The sequence below is a fragment of the Canis aureus genome, chromosome 19 (assembly GCF_053574225.1).
Source record: "Canis aureus isolate CA01 chromosome 19, VMU_Caureus_v.1.0, whole genome shotgun sequence".
NCBI lineage: Eukaryota > Metazoa > Chordata > Mammalia > Carnivora > Canidae > Canis > Canis aureus.
The window spans coordinates 57,599,320-57,623,114 of NC_135629.1; the positions used below are offsets into that span (position 1 = coordinate 57,599,320).

Sequence of the window (23,795 nt, forward strand, 5' to 3'; positions counted from 1 at the left end):
TCCCCACTGCATTATTAACACTAGTTGAAAAATGGACCCTGCTTCCCCCCCCCTTTTTTATATTTTTTTAATTTATGATAGTCACACAGATTGAGAGAGAGAGAGGCAGAGACACAGGCAGAGGGAGAAGCAGGCTCCATGCACCGGGAGCCCGATGTGGGATTCGATCCCGGGTCTCCAGGATCGCGCCCTGGGCCAAAGGCAGGCGCCAAACCGCTGCGCCACCCAGGGATCCCCTTTTCATCCAGATCACCTGTGATTTTTCTCATCTTCTGATTACCAAAGGTCGGTTTTCTTCTCTGTATTTGTTGGCTTTCAGGAATGCTTCTTTGGCCCTGGACATGGTGGTATTATTGCTGCATTTGGCTGTACCTGGCCAGGCTGTTTGCCTCAGATGATATGAAAGATGAGCAGGTCCTCTGGGATTTGAGGGAGGAAATGGTTAGGAGCAATATCCATATAGCTTTATAGAGGATGCCTGAATCAGAGTGATTTCAATCATTGTTAAAATGAACTTCACTCTCCAGAGTCATAGATTCACCAACCAAGGTGACCCTTATTTATGGGGACATTAGTATACAATTAGGCTCCATACAGCTGCATTGAACACTATAACAGAATATGAGAGGTATAGATTATGACTGCCTTGTGGGATTTCCCTGTCAGCAAGAAAGAGTTCATGCCACTTTTGAAGGGACTCAGACAGCTGATCCTTCTAAATACCCAGACTTTTCTTCTGGGGAGGAGTTCTGGCCTTTCTGTTCCCAGTGCTTTTTTTTTTTCCTGGTTTTGACTATGAAACTTAAGAACAATGCTCACTGGCTGCTTCCTTAAAGGTTGTGCCTTTGCACCCTTTACACAGGACCATTGTGGATGCCAGTTACACTGTCTACAATGTCCTTCATAACGTGCTCCTCATTGATACAGAAGTAGAATATGTGGAGAATGCTGAAAGTCTACAGTTTGTTCCCTAGTAGGTAATGATTCCCATTATTTTCTGTAGCCCCAAGTCTATAATTTCCTGGGTACCTGATCCTCCCTGTGAAGTCCTGGAAAGTTCAAAGAGCTCATGTAAAATAAGTTGATGTCCTCTCTCCAGCGGTGAAGTTGTAACCGTACATGTTTCACGATGTAAAAAGTTTCTAAGAACATGAGTAGCTTGAACTTAATTTCATTCATGTTGGAATTTTCATCAAATAGAAGATAGCACTGGTTAGAGCAATTCTTGTGATGGAGGAGTCGCTGCCCAGTGTAGCCAAAACTTCTTTTCCCAATGTCATTAATTTCCCAATCCTACCCACGATGTCTTTAAATGACTCTACAAGAGTCGAGTCCTTTGAACTCTTCTGTGAAAGACACTCTGTGTACCGATTTCCATAATTTATCTCAGTCACAGGTTTGCCTGGATTTCAAATACAGATTTTTATGAAACCACACTACATTCATAGATTACTAATGGTCCCCAAGCATTAGAGAGTACATGGCAATTTCAATTAACACATAGATATAAATTTAATGTCTCTATTTTCATGTGTTGATATGTACAATTTTAGTTTCCCATGCATTTATTATGTTTTCTCATTTAACTTACACAAAGATTGGAATGGACATTGTAGATATTATGGATATTAGATATTTTTACATTTGAATATGCTGGAAGTAAGTGATCAATTGGTGTATCAAATAAAACTTTCCAAAGCTATGCCACAACCTTAAATATTTTGCTTTTCTGAGTTCATTTTCCATTACAGATTATGCATCTCTTTTTAGCTCCACTTCCTCTAAGGAAGAACTAGTTGAATAACAACACTGGTGACTGGCTCCTTAGAAGAAAAACATATATGGAACAGTATGATATTCTGAACTATAAGAACTTTCCTGTTGGACTGACTGGTTTACTGAAAATAGGACAGTTTGTATTCCAGGCTCCTCACAGGCAAGATTTTGTATTCCAGGGGGAGAGGACAGAGTGAGCTGTTGGGTTTACTGAGGTTGGATACAGTTTTAGCATTTAAATGATATTTTATAGGTACTGGAACAGAGTTCTGCAATAAGTATAATTTTTCCCCTTTTGATACATTCCAAGGTCCATAATTTTAAATGGCATAATGGCTCATACTCTCTCCTCTGTACTTACCACCAGTTTTGCCTCTGTGGGCTTCATCCTTGACATTCTCTTCTATGTTTTCTTACTTTCCACTAAGTTTCTCTTCAGGTGTATGTAAATTGCAGGCTTCATCCTTGGAGTTCTTAATTTTGCTGATATATTCATAGTCACGTTTTCCATTTGTTCCTTTTAACTTTTTATTTTCTTTTTTAAAGACTTTAAAAATTTACTCATGAGAGAGAGGCAGAGACATAAGCAGAAGGAGAAGAAAGCTCCCTATGGGGAGCCTGATGTGGGTCTCGATCCCAGGACCCTGAGATCATGCCCCGAGCTGAAGGCAGACACTCAACCACTGAGCCACCCAACTGTCCCTGTTCCTTTTAACTTTTTACAGAAGTGCAATAGGCATATAGAAAAGTGAACATAAAAAAAAAAGAAAAGTGAACATATTCTAAAATGGCTCACTGGGTTTTTATAAATTTAATGCACCCATGTAATCACCAAATCAAGAAACAGAAAACTGCCAGCACCTGGAGAACCATTTGTGCTCCCTTCCAGTCACTATCCTCAAAAGATGAGAGCATGAATGGGTTTCACCTAGTTTGTATTTTCTTTAATTAGAATTACATATTTTTGTGTATCTGGGTTTCCAAGCAACATTGTAAGTCAGTCTCCAGCTGTTTGTTTTGTCTTGTTTTGATTTTTATTCTGTTATTACCTGAAAATATCCATTCTATTGTTGATAGATATGAGTAGTTCCCAATGTAGAGCTATTATAAATAGCAGTGCGTTGGTCATTCTAGCAAGTACCTTCTTGGTAAAAGTATATATGCATTTCTATTTGGAATATGTGTGTGTGTATACACACACACACACACACACACACACACACGGGACATGGGGAATGCATACTCTCAGTATTAGCAGATACTGGAAACACTTTTCCAAAGTGGTTATATCAACTTACACTCCACAGTGTGGAAGAATTCCAGTCACTCTACATCTTCACTGACATTCTCCTGCCAGTATTTTGTATATATTCATTTTAACAACTCTGGTGAGGACGTACTGCTATCTCATTGTGCTTTTAATTTGTATTTTCCTGATGACTAACCAAATTGAACATTTCTATTCTAGTTATACATCTATATTATAATTATCATTAATTATAGCTAAGTTAAATCTATACTAGCTATTTGTTATTTATTTAATACATTTATTTTTTATTGGTGTTCAATTTGCCAACATACAGAATAACACCCAGTGCTCATCCCGTCAAGTGCCCCCCTCAGTGCCCGCCACCCAGTCACCCCCACCCCCCGCCCTCCTCCCCTTCCACCACCCCCAGTTCGTTTCCCAGAGTTAGGAGTCTTCCATGTTCTGTCTCCCTCTCTATACTAGCTATTTGAATATCTTCCTTTGTGAAGGATTCATTTTCTTTTGCATTGCCTGCACTTTTCTTATTAACTTGCAGGGGCATGTGATATATTTTGGGTACAAGTCCTTTGCCATATATACAGGTTGAAACTTCTTCTTTCTATTCTCTGGGCTGCTCTTTTACTCTATGAATGTTGACTTTTTTGGGGCAGGGGGCACTTCTTACTTACAGTGCACTCTATTCTCCATGATTATTATTTTTGTGTTCTGTTTAAGAAATTTTTGCCTATTCCAAATTCATGATGATCTCTTGTGATTTCTTCTTAAATTGTTTAAATTTTCACATTTATGTTTAGTTTGTTTGGAAAAAAGTTATATGTAAGGCATGATATGGCAACTTACATATATTTCACTTCCATGTAAATTTCCTAACTAAGGGAAAGAGGTAACACATGACCTAGCAGACTCACATTTATGGCTAGGAATGTTCTCAGAAAAAGAGAATGAAGCCACCAAGTTGGCTTGGCTCAGGTCCACATACAGAGAGAGATGCAAAAGTGAGAAAATTGCTGTGATCACAGGGCCAGATCGTACAATATGATAGCCTGTTGTCCGAAAAAAGCATTAGGCACACTAGCAGCCATTTGGCAGAACTCAGGGTCATAGGTAGAGGCTTTTGTAGGGGCACACAAGCCCTTTACGTGTGCAAGGGTGAGGTGCCTCAGCAGCAGCCTTGGCGTAAGCAGCATCCTAAAGCCTCCAAAAACACATGCTGTTGAGATGCTTGAGCTGATTTGATCCTCTAGTGAAATCTGACTGATGCTCTCTGCTCCCATCTAGTAATGACTACTAATAATGCATATCCTCAAATCCCAGAAAATGAAACTAAAGAAACAGTTTTACAAGATAAGAAAAGACAATGAATTGTGATTTTCAGAGTCCAACCAAACGTAATAACCTTGTCTTTTTATGACTTGGTTTTGATTTTCTTTCAGATTGGATAGAGACCAGATTTGCTGATGGTGAACTAAAAAGGGCACTTTTGCTAAAAGGGAAAAAAAAGATATTGTATTGTTTCATGTGTCAACCCTGCTATTTGCTATAAAGTTCCCTATGATCTCCAGGATAAAAAGAGATGGTAGGAACTGTAAAAACTAGTTGGCCAAAAGTACACTCCAACTGGTTCTAGTGTGGTGATGGAATGGAGCAGATACGTCAATACCCAGTCCTGGTCAAATGGCAGGTTTGTTAGCAAAATAAATGTTTTAATCTGTAGGTTTTGAAGTGATACTATGCAGCAGCAGATAACAAATACTCTAGCATAAGAAGACAGGCCCTTTCCTCCATTCCAGAGGAGACTATTATTGTATGAAGCATGAATTTGGTTGTTAAATTGAGATACTTTTATATATTTTTTAATTGTGGTAAAATACAAAATATAAAGTTTACTATCTTAACCATTTTAAAGGGTGCAGTTCAGGGTCACCAAGTATATTCACATTGTTGTGCAGCTATCAGCACCATCCAGAACTGTTTTCATGTTGCAAAACTGAGACTCAACCTATTTAACAAGAACTCCCCATTCCCCTCATCATGACCTGACCTCTGGCAACCACCATGTATCAGTCTTTTGGTAACTGTCTTATTTCATTTAGCATAATGTTTTCAAGGCTTATTCATTTTGTAGTATGTGTTAGAATTTCCTTCCTTAAGGCTGAATAATATCCCATTGCATATATACACCACATTTCATTTATCCATCCATCCATCGATGGACATCTGGGTTGCTTCCACCCTTTAGCTATTATGAATAATGCTTCTACGAGCATGGATGTACTAATATCTAGTCCCTGCTTTCAATTTTTGGGGGTATATACTCAGAAGTACAACTGCTGGATCACACAGTAATTCAATTTTTAATATTTTTAAGACAGCCATACTATTTTCTTTTTTTTTCAGCCATACTATTTTCATTAGCAATTCCACATTACATTCCTACACCCAGTACACAAGACTTCCCATTTCTCCACATCTTCACTTGTTATTTTCTGAGTTGTTTTTTTTTTTTAAAGTAGCCATCCTAATGGGTGTTAGGTGGTTGAGACTGTTGTACTTTTAGTTACCTGAAACTTTTCTCCATCAAAAAAATGAAGAGACCACCAACAGAATGAGAGAAAATAATTGCAAAGTCATGTATCTGATAAAGAACCCACACACAACTCAATAGCAAAACAAACAACCTAATTCAAAAACGGAGAGAAGAATTGAACAGACCCTGTTTCCAATGAAGAAATGGCCAACATTACCTTATTACACACAGCATGCGAAACATAGAGACAAAGAACTGCTCTCATCACAGTAAATGCAGGAGACTCACAGACACTCCTGTGTGAACACAACTCCGCCACACGGACAATGCCAGCCAAGTCCCATGTGGCCCCCAGACAGACACAATCACCTAGACTTTGAAACCTGGAATAAAGCTTCACACACTCTGACTGACCTCCAAGAGACACCAACAAAGCCCAGGCCCTCTGCACTCTTCTTCCACTTTCTTTTTCCCTTTAGAACCGGGCAGCCCGGGTGGCTCAGCGGTTTAACACCGCCTTTGGCCGCGATTCGATTCGATTCTTTTCAATTCGATTTGATTTGATTCTTTTCGATTTGATTCTTTTCAATTCCATTCGATTCGCTTCGATTCTTTCCGATTCAATTTGATTCGATTCCTTTCGATTTGATTCGATTCGATTCTTTTCGTTTCGATTCGATTCAAATCGTTTCGATTCAATTCGATTCAATTTGATTCTATTCTTTTCGGCAGGGCCTGATCCCGGAGACCCAGGTTCGAGTTCCATGTCGGGCTCCCTGCATGGAGCCCGCTTCTCCCTCTCTCTCTGCCTGTGTCTCTGCCTCTCTGTGTCTCTCATGAATAAATAATAAATAAAATCTTAAAAAAAAAAAGAACCTATCACCATCCGATACACCTTGTACTTTGATGAGGTGTCCTTAAGAATTTCAGCTGCAGGGGGTGGCTCAGCGGTTTAGCACCTGCCTTTGGTCCAGGGCGTGATCCTGGATTCCTGGGATCGAGTCCGCGTCAGGCTCCCGGCATGGAGCCTGCTTCTGTCTCTGTCTCTCTGTGTCTATCCTGAATAAATAAATAAAATCTTTAAAAAAAAAAAAAAGAATTTCAGCTGCAGGTAGGAAGAGATACTCCCTCTGTCCTGATCACTGGTCAACCAACAGCACCCAGGCCACAGCCTAAATGCTTACTGAAAGGCCAGGTTCACACAGACACACACACCTATACCAACATATTCAGGGGCTCACATCCCTCTGGTCTGCCCAGAGTGAAGGGTTAGGTTCCCCATGCCAAACAGTACAGGGTTCCCGTGGGCTCCCAAGTGAATTCTCGAAGGATACTTCGGCTGACCTGCTGGAAAATGGGCGATCACACCGCAGAACCCGCAGTGTGCACAAAGCCCCCCTGCGCCCAGCGCAGCCCCCCGTCTCCATGACCGGCGGCGGGCGATGGTGTCGTCAGCGCCCGGTACCCAAGAGCCGCCAGCCGCCAGGGCCTCGCTGTGCTGTAGGTTTCTGCGGGGAGACGGGTTCTCAGCCCCTGACACCTGGATGGGGGGGGGGGGGTCCTACTTCGATCCGCCCCCTCCCCGCACCCCTGCTCCGCCCCGGCGCTCCCCGCGGTGCTCCCCTCGGTGTTCGCATCCCCGGGTGGACTCTCGCCGCCGGCCCTGCGGCCTCGCAGGCCCGCGCACTCACCGCATCCCCTGGGAGGAAAGCCAGGACATCCCGTTTCCAGGCTACCTGCGACCACTTCTGTGACCGAGGAGCCACCCGGAAGCTGGTAGATAGGCGCGGGGGCGGGACTTCCGGGACGCCTCCTCAGCATCCCGGGCCCACCCAGACGACAACTGCGACTGCGCGTTCTCCCCGAAGCTCCTAGAGAGGAGCGCCCGGCGGCACGAGTCTGGGCCCGCGCACGCCCGCCTCCGCCGTGACTGCGCCCGCGCTGCCTGCCGGGAGCACGCTGGACACCGCACAAACTGCATTTCCACCGTGGGAGCCGCGGGGGCTCAGGGTCGGGAGTGAGCACGGCGTGCGGCGGGAAGGGTTCTGCAGATTCAGCCTGGAGCTGTTGGGGAGCTCGGAGGCGAGAAAGCCCGGGGGTCGACTGCGCGTGCGCGACGCCGCCCAGCTCAGTACGGGAGCGAGGGCGCAGGGGGGGGTGCGCATGCGCATGGCTGTGAGCGTCGCGTCCTGCTGAGCACGTGGAGCACGTGGCGCACGTGGTAGGGGTCAGGGCTGGGGCGGATGGAAGTCCAAGTTGCCTGGCTGGCAGGTTGCTGAGGTCCCGCGGGAGCCGTCGCCCTCGCCCTGGAGGAAGGATGCGCGTCACCTGTCACACTCTCCTCCGGACTCTCATTGCAGCCGCGTGGAGCTGCTGCGGAGGAATGACAAGCGGAGCGCCTCCGGGGTCCATGGGCAGCGAAGATTTTCCGCGGTGCAGGTCAGAGTTGGCTCCGACCCGGAGAGGTCAGGTGGTCCGCGTGGAGCTGCAGATGGCCGCAGACAGGACCGAATGTGTGTACCCACCACCAAGCCGACTCCCCCCTCCCCCCACTCCCGGGGATCTCCTTGAGAATGCTCTGGAATTGCTTTTACATTGTAAGCCACAGAATTCCCGAGAGTCCAGGAACACAGTGTAAGCCTAGAGACACTCTGCTGGTTCCCTTTCATTTCCTTCAGGTAATGTGACTAAGGTGTGGACAGGTGTGACCCTGGAGTGTTTTCTAACTTCAGATGAGTTACAAGAAAGGCCTGATGGGTCACAGGTCTTTAGGAGGTGGGAAGGACTGTCATTGTTCACCTAAACATCAAGGTGTAGGTGAGTCTAAATTTCCCTTTAGTTCATGTATTTGTTGCCTTGTTTTCTAATAATTCATTTTAAAAAACTGGCCATTGTAAGTATAGTTCTGTGGGTTTTCATAAATTCATACTTGTACTACCATAGTAAAAATACAGAACACTCCATCCCCCCCCCCCAGGAAACAACCTCTTAGTGCCCAAATGTCCCCCCACTCTTAACCTTCTGATCTAGTCTTCCTTTTACCTTTACTCTTTCCAGAATATAGTCTTTTGAATACATGTTTAAAATTTAACATTACGTTTTGAAAATTGTGTAATTACAGGCAACCTGCGTAGCTCAGCAGTTAAACATCTGCCTTCTCAGGGTGTGATCCTGGAGTCCTGGGATTGACTACTGCATCCGGCTCCCTGCATGGAGCCTGCTTCTCCCTCTGCTTGTGTCTTTGCCTCTCTCTGGTGTGTCTTATGAAAAAATAAATAAGATCTTAAAAAAAAACCAAAAGCTCTTTAAAAAAAAAGAAAATTGCGTAAATATCCTTGTCCTCTAGAATTGTGAGATTTTCAAATTTCCAACAGTGCCCAGGACAGGCGGTGGCACACATTAGGCCTTCAAAATAGAGAGGCTCCATTATAATTATGCACTATTATCAGGTGCATAAGCTTATGCAGGACCCTGCTTCCATGCCAACTTCTGTCACTTGTACAATTGGAAGGATGTTGGGAGAAGTGATCAAATGAGGTAATAAGGATTATGAAATTACATTAATCTCTGCTGTGCTGTGAAAACAACAATTAACGTGAAAAAACAGATGAAGACTGGACTTTATCTCCCTTTTAATTAAACAAAATACTGTTATATTTTTCTTTCTTAATGTGTATTGGAAGTCTAAGCATGTGCAAAGAATACCTGTAACAAGCAAAATGGAGCCCCAAGATGAGAATACCAAATATATGAGGCCATTTCAAATTATTTCATGAGGATGTTAAATATAAACACCCATACACTGTGCTTCAAATCCATATGAACTCTCTGATCCCAAATACCCATGTCCAGTCTCATAAACATACATGACATGCCTTAAAATTTTTAACCATTGCAAAAAAGTGGCTGAACTATATCTTCACTTTTATGGAAAATAATTACTGATAACTTAACGAGTGGAGAATTATTCCTGTATTACCACCCACTATTTACTAACACTTTTGAACACTTCCAGAAAGGATCTAAGGCATATTAGGTAGTGTAAATATACATGAATCGATGATATTCTCATTCACTGAGACCTCTATCCTTTGTTCCTCACCCCTTTTAGCTCCCTTGTCATAGTTTATATTTTACTTCACTCTGCTTTTATATTTTCCAACAAAGTTTAAAATACTTTCTCATCAGAATATTTTATATCATTTGCTAGACTTATTTGCTACCTAATTAAATTGCTAAAACTATTATTTAAGTTTTTACTATTATGAATAAGTTATGCTGAAACAATTATAACACTATATACAAATAAAATACACTAGTATGAAAACTGCCTAAATTTCTACAAATCTTAAATTCACAGTTACAAGGTTGATTTGACAGCTCAGAGTTGCAATATTTTACTGTATTTTCAGTAAATTAAAGAGATTGACATTTATTAGTATACATTTGAAAACATAGTTAATAAGATTTCTCAGAAACATATAAAGTACATAACTCATATGAAAACAATTAATAGAATATTTTTCAGAAACACAGCATTTGTTCAACCAAAAAACACATTGTATCTAACCACACATGCTCAATCTTAATAATTGAACACACCCTGAGGGATGGTAGTCAGTGCGGAGTAACAGGAAACCCACATAGTCTGCCCACTATGTCAGTAATGCTTATTTATTTCATAGAAATACTGGTTTGGGGTAGCTGCTCAATGATGCTGGAGGGAAACACAGTCCCATATGTTGTTATTGATGCAACACTGCATCTGTTCTAGTAGAATCAGAAACATAGAAGCATGAGAAATATTAAGAGGATGAGCTGTTCACCATACAAATCAGATGTGATATGAATATCTTACGATCCAGAGAAGAGAGGTCAGAACATATTAGATAAGAGCAACAGCCATGATGTCCTAATCAGTACAGTACAGGGCTTTCAGGAAAATGCAAGCTGTAGACATCTAACCATGGAGGTGCATCCATGATGGGAAAGCTGGTAGGGTGGATGTGAAAGCCTACCCCTCTGACAGAATGGGAGTCATGCAGTTGTTCATTTTAAGGACACTTTTGATCAGCAAGACTAGCAATCAGGAAAATAAGCTGGAGATGGTGCCCACAAAGCCCCTATGCATCTGTCTATCTCCTCACATGGTGGTGGCTCAATAAGCTGAAGATTGTTTCTTCCAAATCTCATGCAAGCTAGGCTCTTACAGAATTCTATCATGGGACCATATAGAGAAGGCATCCTGGGAAATGTAGTTCCTAGCCTTATCTGTGTTGATAGAACACTATCTAACAGAACCATCTCCCCTCTAGATTTCATTGTCTCTCTTCCTTAAAAAAAATTTATTTGAAAAAAAAATTTATTTGAGAGAGAGCACAAGCAAGGGGGAGGGGAAGAGGGAGAGGGAGAAGCTGGCTCCCCACTGAGTAGGGAGCCCCACGTGAGGTTTGGTCCCAGGACCCTGGGATAATGACCTGAGTCCAAGGCAGATGCTTAACTGACTGAGCCACCCAGGTGCCCCTCATTGTCTCCCTTCTTAATTCAAATGTGTTGTCCACTTCCTAACCAGAAGCCAGGACAATACAGCAGCAGATGGAAATAATAGTTTAAATGAAACTATACTCTTTCAAGACCATTGCATACCTATAAATTTTTACCAGCTTACATATTTACAAAATTGCAAGCCAGAAAAATGGAATAATGATCCTCTAGCCAAAAAAAAAAAAAAAAGGTGTTGAGAATACATACCTTGTGTAAGCAAAGAAGTGCCAACTTTAAAAGTTGTAGGTTCTCTCAGGAAGATAATAAGATGGAATAATATGTAATGGGAAGGTGAAACCCAGTTTGGAACACACTGGGCCCATAAGAAAATCCAAACAAATACCAATGTTACAGTAGCTTAAAGGCCCCATACTTACCGAATAATTTTAAAAACTATATAAAATTAAACCTAATGCATATTTAAAACACATCAAGTCACCCATGGCTGCATCACATTTCAAAATGGAAACAGAAATATCACCTGAATTCATGAATGAAAAAATCCATAATATATCAAAATTCATGTACTATATATAGATATACTTAGAATACTTGAGAATTCTCATCTTGATGTTTAGTTGAAGAGATACAGAAATTCACTTGCTAGCAGTCCACATTAAGGATGAGATACCATCTTTGTAACTTTTATAAGATTTCTCTTTTGGTGTGGATTTTCCATACAGTTTTACACAAATTAATTTGCATCAGGTTTTCTCACATTACTTATAAGTTTTCTTTGGACTATGAGTTCTCACATGACTATGAAAGGATTTGGGACAATTAAAAGTTTTCCCACATTTTTCACATTTATGAGATTTCTCTCTAGTCTGCATCCTTATGGTTTTGGAAGGATGAGGGCCATTTGAAGGCCTTCCTGCACTGCTTACAATTATAGGGTTCTCTCCACCGTGTTTCTTGACATGTTTATGTAAGGATGAGGACCAACCAAATGCTTTCCCACATTTTTCACATTTATAGGGCTTTTCTCTAATCTGCATCCTTACATTTTTGGAAGGATGAGGGCCACCTGAAAGTTTTCCCACATTGCTTACATTTACGGGTTTCTCTCCATTGTGCATTCTGTTATGCTTGTGTAAGGATGAAGACCAACCAAATGCTTTCCCACACGTATCACACTTATAGGGTTTCTCTCCAGTCTGCATTCTTACATTTTTGGAAGGATGAGGACCATCCGAAGGCCTTTCCACATTGCTTGCATTTATAGGTTTTTCTCCAGCGTGCATTCTGACATGTTTGTGTAAGGATGAGGGCCAACCAAATGCTTTCCCACATTTTTCACATTTATAGGGTTTCTCTCCATTGTGAATTCTCACATGTCTCTGAAAGGATGTGAGCCAACAGTAGGCTTTCCCACACTGCTTACATTCATAGGGTTTCTCTCCAGTGTGCATGATCATATGTACTCGAAAAGACTTGGGACAGCTAAAGCCTTTTCCACACTGCTTACATTCATAGGGTTTCCCACCATTATGCATCATCACATGTACTCGAAAGGATTTAGGACAACTGAAGGCTTTCCCACATTGCATACATTCATAAGGTTTCTCTCCAGTGTGACTCCTTATATGTCCAGTGAGGGAATGGGAACGAATAAATGTTTTTCCACAAAGTTTACATGCATAGGGTTTCTCTCCACTGTGAGTTTTCACATGATTCCTTAGGTATGAAGAACAACTGAAGGCTTTCCCACATTCCTCACACTGATATAGCTTGTATCCAGCGTGACTCCTTTTGTGCCTCTTAAGAGATGAACGATGCCTGAAGACTTTTCCACACTGACTGCATTCATACAGTTTTACTCCACTAGGAGTTTTCTTGTACAGCTTAAGGTTTGGAATATGGCTGATGGCTTCTCCACACATATTACCTTTGCTACTTTCACAGAGTCGCTCCACCATATGACTTCTGCTTTGAAAAAAGAAGGTGGGGAGAGCACATTATTAATAGTTTGTGTATTTATGATTTATTAATATTTGTTAATGATTGCTAGGATTACATTTATACCATTTTCTGTATTAATGTGGGGTTTTTTGTCCTGTCAGAATTATTTCAAAGTGGAACAAACTAGCTGCTTTGGGAATGGACTTAAGCACAGCCCATTATTACAACAGCATTTCTCATATAGGGTCCCCTGATAATTGCTTCCCACTGAATTATCTTTCAAATGCTCAATGTCTGAGTCACATGAAGGAAAAAAGGGAGGAATTTGTGAATGAACAAATCTGGAGCTAGGTTTATCAGTTTTTTTGTTTTTGTTTTTTAATTCCATGAAATAGTAAGATTCTCTACTGGGATATTGAATTTTCTCCTAAATGCAACTTACTTCAAGTGTCCCTCCTCATTGTTGTACTTATCTTCAATGCACTGGTCTTCCCAATTTTCTCCAAAAAGGGAGGTCCAGGAATCATTTTTTATGAACCTTGCTATTTTCTGATCATTGGATAATTTTTCTCCAAAACTATCCTGCTGAGAAATAGACCCATTGATTTTCAGTTGAGTCTCATCATCTAAAACAAAACAGTGAATAAATCTTATAAGAAAGGCACATATGAGCAAAGAAATACGTTTAGTTTAGCTGTTTCAAAATTTCATTATTTAGAGGCACAGAAGGTCAAAATGAAGGCAATTTAATATGCACAGAAAACAACAAGGTTTCAAACAACAAACTTCTCAATGCCCACAAAGTGACCCATGGATATATACCCAGACTAATGACACTGAAGGACCCTAAGTATTCTAAACAATAAAGTAAAAAACACAGTTTAGTATATAGATTTTTACTGTCACAGAGAAACGTAGACTCTAGATCCATGACAGCTGTGATTTCGCCTGTTTTATTTATGAATGTGTTTTCCTTCTATATTCCAAATCTTGAAATAGGCTTAATGAATAATAAATACTTATTCTCTATATAACTAAATGAAGGATTGATGCCTCCTTACCTATTGAGACAAGGTTCCTGAAGGTTTCCAGCATCACATCTTTGTAGAGCTTCCTCTGAGCAGGTTTCAGCAGAGTCCACTCCTCTCGTGTGAAGTCCACAATCACATCTTCAAAGACCACTGAGTCCTAAAACAAATGACATAATTGTAGGAGAATGAATGACACTGACAACACAGGGAAAGTGGACTCAAGTTCACAGGAAGTTCAAACAAGATTCTTTAGCCTCCCCACATCTAATCTATGTCCACACTCATTCTCTGTATCATAGTCTTAACATATCATTAACACATTGAACTTATTTCTCTCTCCATTTTTACTGTGGCCCTTCCTGTGTGATCCCTGGCTTTGAAAAGTCTAGAATAGTCCAAAACACATTGGAGAAATTAGAGAAGTGCTATACAAATGAAACAAATATATTACTATTTTGTGATGATCAATTCTTTGACAAAAATGATTTTACCTCTTTTCTTATTGCCCACCACATCTCTTAGCACTGCATAAGCCACAAGCTTAAGTATTGATGAGATTCTGATAAATAAAAACACACTGAAGGAGTTTTTCCTTCATTTCTCCTCACCAACAGTGAGAGGCCCAAGGGGGAAACTCAACCAGCAATGTGGGATAGCTGACCCTGTCTTGATGTACTCCATTCAAAATACACAAGTCCAACCGGGTGCATAAAGACATTTTTCTGGAGGCATGCTAATTTTAACTTATATGTGTATTATTATTTTTTAAGATTTTATTTATTCATTCATGAGACAGAGAGAGAGAGAGAGAGGCAGAGACACAGGCAGAGGGAGAAGCAGGCTCCATGCAGGGAGCCTGACACGGAACTCGATCCTGGGACTCCAGGACCACACCCTGGGCCAAAGGTAGTGCTAAACCACTGAACCAGGCTGCCCAGAGTATCTTTATTTAATGATGGATACACAGGCGATAAAAGCATGGATATTACTACTACATGATTCAAGATATTGATTGCATCTGGAGAGGAGGGAATCACTCTCAGTGAAGTATCTGATGTTAAGAACTGTTCTAGGTCTAGGGTTGGATTTTATTTCACAGGTGTTTATTTTTTATTATTTCCATGGACCGTCTAATGTGTCTTATGTACTTTTAGGCATGTGTTATACTTTACGATGAAACTCTATAATCAATTAATACAATTTACCTGAAATAATCTTAAGATGAAAGCAATTTTATAATACTCAACAGAAACATAAAGAATCTCATACCATGGGGGAACTGATGGTAAGATGCATAGCCCAATAAAGGGCATCATTTAAAAAATATTATTCAAAAGAGAACGTACAAATGGAGTGAAGTTGTTTTCTTTTTTAAAAAGATTTTATTTTTTTATTCATGACAGACACACAGAGAGAGAGGCAGAGACACAGGCAGAGGGAGAAGCAGGTTCCCTGCAGGGAGCCCGATGTGGGACTTGATCCCGGGATCCTGGGATCACGCCCTGAGCCAAAGGCAGACGTTCAACTGCTGAGCCACCCTGGTGTCCCAAGTTCATTGTTTTCTACCAAAAAAAGTACAAAACTATGTTCCCATTACCTGACTCCTAGTCAAGATTATACTAGAGATCCAATCTAGTGCCACCTGAAAATAAACAAACATGCAGAATTACAAAAGAATAGGAAGATCATTCTTACCCTTAGCACTAACAAGTATATGCATTGTTAGTTCTTTTGGGCCCCAAAAGAACACAAAGAACCAAAGAGTAAGGTTTTTAGCAAGATTCTAGAATAAAACACAAGATGAAAATAAAACCCATTACCTTTCCATTTAATAACAACACTAGTTGGAAAAAATTTTTAAAGTGAACACACATACAAGAAAGAAAAAGAAAGAAAGAAAGAAAGAAAGAAAGAAAGAAAGAAAGAAAGAAAGAGAAAGAAGAAAGAAAGAAAGAAAGAAAGAAAGAAAGAAAGAAAGAAAGAAAGAAAAAGAAAGAACACGACTGTATGACAATATGCGGTACACTGTGGACCTTTAAAGGAAATTACTTCTAAAACCATCATTTCAAGCCTCTAGAAATAGTCCCCAGGGCATACAGCTGAAGAAACAGGTATTCAAGAAGTTCTATGAGAATTCAGTAAGAAGAGTTAACAGTCTGGTATGTGAACCAAGACCACTCTCTTTCCCTAGACTCCTTTTTTAGACTGCGGCCAAAACCACAGGCTCCTGTCCCTAGTCAGGGAAGGAGGATGTCAGCATTTCTCACCCTGCCCCCGTTAGCTGTTACTGAGTTTAAGCTTCAAGCAAGTGCAGTTGACAGGTGCAGGCTTTCTGCTCCACTAGCTCCTACTTGTGGAATGTGGGCTCTACAGTGGGTACAGGGTTGATGAGAATACTGGGGACCTGATTGCTCTTGTTCTGCCTCATTGGGCAGAGGTTCCACACCCAAGAGAGGCAAGCTGAGAAGACATCAGTCAACTGCCCTTCCTCCACTTACTGCTCAGCTCTTAAAGTGAAGTGTCACTGAGAAATAAGTGTGTCATTGTCCCCATCTCACTGCAGTTCCCTGGCCCAGAGATTTTGACGAGGAAGAAAAGCAGGCTGTAAAACAGGCAGCTCCTAGTCTCTTCTCAAAGAACCCACTTCATTTACAGGAGAAGATGGAGAATCCCAAGCCTAAGGGTGCTCTCCAAAACAGTGCAAGTTGTAGTGAAAAGTCAACAGGGAAGAGATTCAAGATTCAGGTAAAATTGTAGTCCACCACATGGGATCCCTGGGTGGCGCAGCGGTTTGGCGCCTGCCTTTGGCCCAGGGCGCGATCCTGGAGACCCGGGATCGAGTCCCACGTCGGGCTCCCGGTGCATGGAGCCTGCTTCTCCCTCTGCCTACATCTCTGCCTTCTCTCTCTCTCACTGTGACTATCATAAATAAATAAAAAAAAATTAAAAAAAAATTGTAGTCCACCTTGTTTGCAGGGAGAAACAGGGTAAGAGGAAGCTGGGAGGAGCCTTTCAAGGGTCTGAATAATTAACAAACAGTGATCTGTTAAGCTATTCCTTCAAAGGAGTCCAAATTTGACTGGGTTAGTCCATAGGGCAACGTGTGCCCCATGGCATGTTCAAAACAATAAAGCAGTCAGCCTACAATTTAATGGAGCTTAACAGCTTAACAGTGGGAAGAAAAGAAAATCCTGCCAACACTACTGCCATCCCCAGGTGACTGAGGAGGAACATCAGAGGCTTAATTAACACTGAAGGGGCTGGGAGGGGAGTGAAATAGATTTGATTAAAATAATCCAGCCAGTCACCCAGCAAACACAGTCACAGGCCCCAGAGGATAGGGGCTAGTACCCAAAGACACTACAATACATTATCTATAGTGTCCAGTTTCCAACAAGAAATTACAAGGTGTGCCCAAAAAAAAACCTTGTGATCTTTATAGCAAAAAATACACAGGCAACAGAAACTGAGAGCAAACAGATACTGGATTTAACAGAAGAAGGCTTCAAAGTAACTATTATAAATATGTTCAAAGAACTAAAGGCAATCATGATTAAAGATGGAGAGGAATATATGATGACAATGATGCACCAAATAATGTCAATAAAGAGACAGAGATTATTCTAAATGAACCAAATGAAAATCCTGGAGTTGAAAAGCACAATAACTGAAAAAAGTCACTAGAGGGACTTAGCCATAGATTTGAACTTGTAGGAGAAAGAACCACAAAGTATGTTACTCCAGTCACATGAAATGTCCAGAATAAGAAATTCTCAAGAGGCAAAAAGTACACCAATAGTTATTTATGGCCAGGAGCAGGATGGAGGGTGATAGACAAAGGGTATGAGGTTTCCTTGGAGGTGATGAAAATGAACTAAAACCATAAACCTCTGGTGATGGCTACATATATCTGTGAATATGGGGATCCCTGGGTGGCCCAGCGGTTTAGCACATGCCTTTGGCCCAGGGCGTGATCCTGGAGTCCTGGGATCGAGTCCCACGTCAGGCTCCCGGCATGGAGCCTGCTTCTCCCTCTGCCTGTGTGTGTGTGTGTGTCTCATGAATAAATAAAATCTTTTTTAAAGGAAGGAAGGAAGGAAGGAAGGAAGGAAGGAAGGAAGGAAGGAAGGAAGGAAGGAAGAAAGAACTCAATGTCACCAAGATGTCAGCTCCCAAAAAAGAAACTTGTAGCATTAATAAAATTCTAGTAAATTCTCAGATCTTTCTGGGACTTCACAAAAACTTCTCCAAACCCAATAGAAAGACAAATGTAAAAAAAAAAAAGACAAAATGTTCTTAATAACAGAGTAGGGGCTCTCCAAATACATCAAGGAATTTGAAAACACAGTAATCTGGGCAATGTTATTAATATAGGGATAAAAATATAGATTCATGGAAAGGAAAATAATCCTGAAGAGACCTCTATGTATATGGAAATTTGATAAATGACAGAACAAACATTGCAGAGCAAGAGCAGAAATGATGCACGCTTTAATATATGGGGCAGGGAGAAATTGGTATCCAACTGGGAAAAATGTACTGTATTCCCAACTAGTCCATGAACAATAACCACTTTATTCTAGATTTAAATGTGAAAGACAAAAAATAAAAAATAAAAAATAAAAAAATAAATAAAAAAAATAAATGTGAAAGACAGGGGTGCCTGGGTGATGCAGTTGGTTAAGTGCCCAACTCTTGATTTCAGTACAGGTCATGATCTCAGGGTTGTGAGATCCAGCCAGTGTCAGACTCTGTGGTCAGCAGGGGAGTCTGCTTTAGATTCTCAATATTCCTCTCCCTGTGCCCCTACTTCCTCTCTCTCTCTCTCTCTCTCTCTTTCTCTTTCTCTTTCTCTCTCTCAAATAAATAGACAAGACTTTTTAAAAAGAGTTAACTTGGGACACGTGGCTGGCTCAGTGGTTGAGTGTCTGCCCTTGGCTCAGGTTGTGATCGCGAAGTCCTGAGATTGAGTCCTGCATCGAGCTTCCTGCATGGAGCCTGCTTCTCCCTCTGCCTGTGTCTCTGCCTCTTCTCTCTCTGTGTCTCTCATGAATAAATAAATAAAATCTTTTAAAAAAAATAAATAAGAAATAAAAAAGATTTCATTCATTTATTTATGAAGATTAAGCAAAGAAGCCAACAGTGGTCATCGATGGACAAGACAGTGGTAAGTTCAGGGAGGGTCATGTCAGGAGACTCTTACAGCTACCTTAGGCTGTAATTCATACCATTTATGAATCTAGGTGGTGAATCCATGGATGTTTACACTGTGATTAGTTTTTTTTAATTTTTTTTTAAATTTATGATAGTCATACAGAGAGAGAGAGAGAGAAAGAGAGAGAGGCAGAGACATAGGCAGAGGGAGAAGCAGGCTCCATGCACCGGGAGCCCGACGTGGGATTCGATCCCGGGTCTCCAGGATCGCGCCCTGGGCCAAAGGCAGGCGCCAAACCGCTGTGCCACCCAGGGATCCCACACTGTGATTAGTTTTAAATGTCCAATAAAACTTTATGCACATTCTAAACATGATAGATTTCACCATAAAAGTTAAAGCATTAATCAAGATTGGAAAATAACACTTTCCGAATGTTTGCTTACTGTGTAATATGAAAAAGTCAGTTTTGATGAACAAACCTTGGTAGAAAAAATATTAGATGTAGATTAAGTGCCTAATTAGAGAGATCTGGTTGCATAAACTTGAAAATCAAAGCCCTCTGACATATGAAAAGGTCTGCAGGACTATCAAGAGAACAAATAAGAAAATCATGTTGCCTTGTGTACATCACGTTACCTTTTCCACAACAAAAGAAAAGCTTTTGCACTTTTGTTTCTTTTTATAGAAAGAAACACTGATAAAAACGAACAAGAAAATATTATATTAAAACTGGTTGTCTGAGGGTGGCTGGGGTAGGACTGGCATGGACCAGGATATGCTGGCAGGGAGATATCTTATGTTAGATTTTCAATGTTTCACAGAGTTTTTAAAACTTTGCACACATTATTTACTTTACCTAAAGAGAAATGTATATATTTTGCTTTAAAAAAAAAAAGATGGGGATCCCTGGGGGGCGCAGCGGTTTAGCGCCTGCCTTTGGCCCAGGGCGCGATCCTGGAGACCCGGGATCGAATCCCACGTCGGGCTCCCAGTGCATGGAGCCTGCTTCTCCCTCTGCCTGTGTCTCTGCCTCTCTCTCTCTGTGACTATCATAAATAAAAAAAAAGATGTATATATATTTTTAGAGAGAGACATGTGAGGAGGGGCGGAGGGAGAGAGAGAATCTCAAGTAGACTCCACACTGAGTACAGAGCCCAACACGGGGCTGGATCCTACAACCCGGAGATCATGCCCTGAGCTGCAACGAAGAGTCGGACACTTAACCAACTGCACCACCCAGGTGCCCCTCAAGCTGGGGAGTATTTTCAAAAATGAGTAGGATACTTCACATGTTAGGGGTGTACCTAACCCATTCAAAGCAGTATGATTTTCAAAGATTTGCATTATCCAAAGGTAATTTTCCTCATATTGGTTAAAATAAGAATTATCTTATAGGAATAATACATTTTAAGTTTCATAACTCCATAGAGACAAGCATTGATATTAAAAAAAATTATGGGAAAAGTGAAAAATTAACCTGAGAGCTTAAATACACCCATCTCCTGTCTGGAAGTTCTCTTGTCAAAGAAAGGAAGAAAACTGTTGTATGCTTCCAGAATTCTCTTCTCTGATATTTTATCTCTCAATCCATTTCTACTCACCCAAGAAAATAAAAATCCTACACACTCAAACAGGGAACTGAAAAGGCCAAATGTGTAGGGAGACAAGTTATGCAGCAGCAGCATTTGATATAGAAATCAGAAGGGAAGAAAATCATTTGATGCCATCAGCTCACATAAAGCCACTCACTTGTCCACTGTTTTCTTTTTTTTAAGATTTTATTTATTTATTCATAGAGATGCAGAGAGAGAGAGAGGCAGAGACACAGGCAGAGGGAGAAGCAGGCTCCATGCAGAGAGCCTGACGTGGGACTTGATCCAGGGTCTCCAGATCATACCCCGGGCTGCAGGCGGTGCTAAACTGCTGCGCCACCGGGGCTGCCCTTGTCCACTGTTTTCAAAGAAAACCCACTACGTTCAGAAGGTGACCCACATTCACAGGCGTGCGGTCCAAAGCCTCACTGCAGAAATGTCAGCCTTCTGCTGGTCAGGCCCCAGTGAGGCAGACACAGGGATGAATCCTGGAGCAACACACGCCCTCCCCTCCCTGACTTGCGGTCGGAAACTCTCCCTCCTCAGGCTTCAGTTCTCACCAGCCAGGCAGCTCTTGGCTGGAGTCAGTTAAGGTTCAACCCAAATGAATCCCCATGTTCATTAAGTCTTTCTCTAGGAGACAGACCCCAAAAGAGTCCTCCTCTAAGTCTGACCTTGACAGACTTTCTCAGTTTGCACAAACTACGCCCTGAGTGCACCACCTCTGTGCGTGCCCAACCCAAACCTATTATTTGGAAACAGCCTCAAGGCAGTGGCCAGCATAACCTGAGAAAGGGCATCACCGCCCACCTCACACACATTGTAGTGACCTGTAGCTTTTCTAGGCACACGCGCTCCTCCTCCAGATGGTGTGGACCGGCAAGGACACGGGCACAGGATAGAATCTCCAGAAAGAAACCACTTCATGTCCTCCCTGTGCTGTCTCATGGCTGGTCTTACTAAGCTTGGGGTCACTGGGCCCGACCCCTACCCCCACTCCAGGTAGTCAGGACTTAGCATGAATCTCCAAAGTCCAATAATACCGAACAGAATAGAATTATCCACAGTCATAAATTCCCCGTAGCTGACATTCTGGGTGAGTCCTTGTCATCCACCAGTTAATAGGCCAAAGGTTTTGTGTGTGGAAATGCTTCTGCATTTCACAGTCGGAGGGAGGCTTTCTCTATTTCTCTTAGATTCTTTTCCCCAGTAGCATCCTCTTGGCTAAGCCCTGGGATTCCAGTTGTCATCACCAAAAAGAAAACAACAGATGTGACACACTTAGCCACACATGCTCCAGGAGAGAAAAAAGACACAAAAGAATTTTCAGCAAATGCAATGTAAGACTAGGTCTTTTTATCTCCCTGAAGGTGGCTGCTCCCCGGTTTCTTTGCAAAGATATTATCTAGTCTTTCAAAGTCTACTAATTAAACGTATTTTGCAGTTACTGAAAAATCCGAGACTCGAATAACCAAATAAATCTTGCTAAGGTGACAAAGCCGGGGAGGGGCAGGGCGAGCGGGAGCACAGGCACAGATGAGTCAAGGGTCAAGCGCGGCCACCCGCCCACGTGGGACATCCACCCCCCAGCACCTGTTCTCCGAACCGCTCCCGGAACAGCCTCCCGAGGGCGAAGGGCGCTGGCCCCCGGCCCGCTGTGGGTCTCCAGTGCGGTTTGCTTTGCAGGTCGCTGCACAAGCTCACGAGGGGTGGGGAGGAGGGGGCGGGGGGTGTCTGTCCTTCGGGCTTTGCTTCCTTCAGGGAGAACCCAGAGGGCAGGAACAGGCTCCCCCCCCCCATAGCAGCATCTGCTCGGCTGACAACTAAAGTCCCTCCAGGAAACGAGAGCTGGGGTCGGGTCACTTAGAGATCGAGGACCGGCCAGGGGATCTCTCCGAGCCCAGGGCCCTAAGCAGGTCTCCCCAGGATGCTCCCCACCCCCCGCAAGACTGTCCCCCGGGAGGAGCTGCCCCGGGCCTGACATTCCCCGACCCCCCAGTGGATAGCAGCTGTGCCCATCTGGTCACCCCAGGCAGCCCCGAGAACCCAGACCCACGCGGGGATGGGACAGGACGCGGGGACCCCAGCCATCCCCCCCTCCACCCCGGGGCCAAAGGTGGTAACTTGGGCGGCACTTGGATGGTGAGGGGACCGCGCGGGGGAACCCGGGCCGCGGCCACCACCAGCCGGTACCGGCTTGTTCGAGCCCAGCCCCGACCGCGCGCACTCACCATGGCTCAGGCCCACTCCCGGCTCTCCGGAGTCCTCGCCGCGACTCCGCGGCCAGGCCAAGGGAGGGCGACGCGGGCTCCAGCCACCTGGGGCCGCTACCGCAGGTGCACGCTAGGGCTCCCGCCGGCTGGGAGCCGCGGCCCGGGGCTGGGAGCGCCCCGCCCCCGGCCTCTGATTGGACGGCGCTCCGAGCCCCCGGGCCCTGATTGGCTAGCGCCGCAAACCCCGCCCAGCCCCGCTGCCTGGGTGGGCGGCCGCCCCGCCCCCTCGGCGCAGCTGGGGCGCACGTGGCTGCCTCCTCCCCGCGGGTCACATCCCGGACGCTGTGTCCAAGCGAGACTCGCCCTCGTTCCCCGGGAGGACCTCGGCGTCTGCCCGCAGCTCCGCGGCTCGCTCCGTCTCCAGACTGTCTCCCCACGGAGCAACGCGTCTTGGTCGGGAGGAGGGGGCTGCCCGGGATGGCTGCGCCGGGACGAGCCGGGACGCGACAGGACCGGACGGGAGGGCCCGGTGGGGGGGCGGCAGGCTCACCCCGGCTCCGTGCTCTTGTGGAACACAGACTTTCACCGTGACTTCACCACGCGCCGTGCAGGGGCTGGATACGGTTTGCTGTTTGGCCGTTTACACGGTTGAGTCCTCGTCTATGCTTCCCCACCCGACTCATCCGCGGCTCTGGATCAGGAAAGGCCAACGCGTGCCGGATGCTCCGGGATGCTTGAACCCCGCAGCTTGAACCTGGCCACGGGGCTCTCTCAGAACCACCACA

General features: G+C 43.3%; 1 protein-coding gene and 1 long non-coding RNA gene across 3 annotated transcripts; both read right to left on the reverse strand.

The window, feature by feature from the left end:
• Positions 1–5,476: 5,476 nt before the first annotated feature.
• Positions 5,477–7,456, reverse strand: LOC144290905 (uncharacterized). Its single transcript, XR_013358391.1, has 2 exons — positions 7,265–7,456; positions 5,477–7,081 (listed from the first exon to the last, which is right to left on the reverse strand). It is a non-coding gene; the product is annotated as an uncharacterized LOC144290905 (long non-coding RNA).
• A 2,522-nt stretch (positions 7,457–9,978) lies between these two features.
• Positions 9,979–23,166, reverse strand: ZNF556 (zinc finger protein 556). 2 transcript variants are annotated; one of them, XM_077860587.1, is made up of 4 exons: positions 23,029–23,166; positions 14,081–14,207; positions 13,462–13,645; positions 9,979–13,043 (listed from the first exon to the last, which is right to left on the reverse strand). In XM_077860587.1, the coding sequence occupies exons 1-4, from the start codon at positions 23,029–23,031 to the stop codon at positions 11,837–11,839; spliced, it is 1,521 nt and encodes a 506-aa protein (XP_077716713.1). In that variant the 5' UTR covers positions 23,032–23,166; the 3' UTR covers positions 9,979–11,836. The 2 variants fall into 2 exon arrangements, with proteins under 2 accessions (XP_077716713.1, XP_077716712.1); XM_077860586.1 differs by having other exon boundaries at positions 9,979–13,046.
• Positions 23,167–23,795: the final 629 nt, after the last annotated feature.

Coding starts and splice junctions, on each gene's coding strand:
- ZNF556 (XM_077860586.1), bottom strand. Junction 13,646..14,080: donor CAGGAACCTTGTCTCAATAG/GTAAGGAGGCAT, acceptor GTTTTGTTTTAG/ATGATGAGACTCAACTGAAA. Junction 13,047..13,461: donor AATGAGGAGGGACACTTGAA/GTAAGTTGCATT, acceptor CTTTTTTCAAAG/CAGAAGTCATATGGTGGAGC.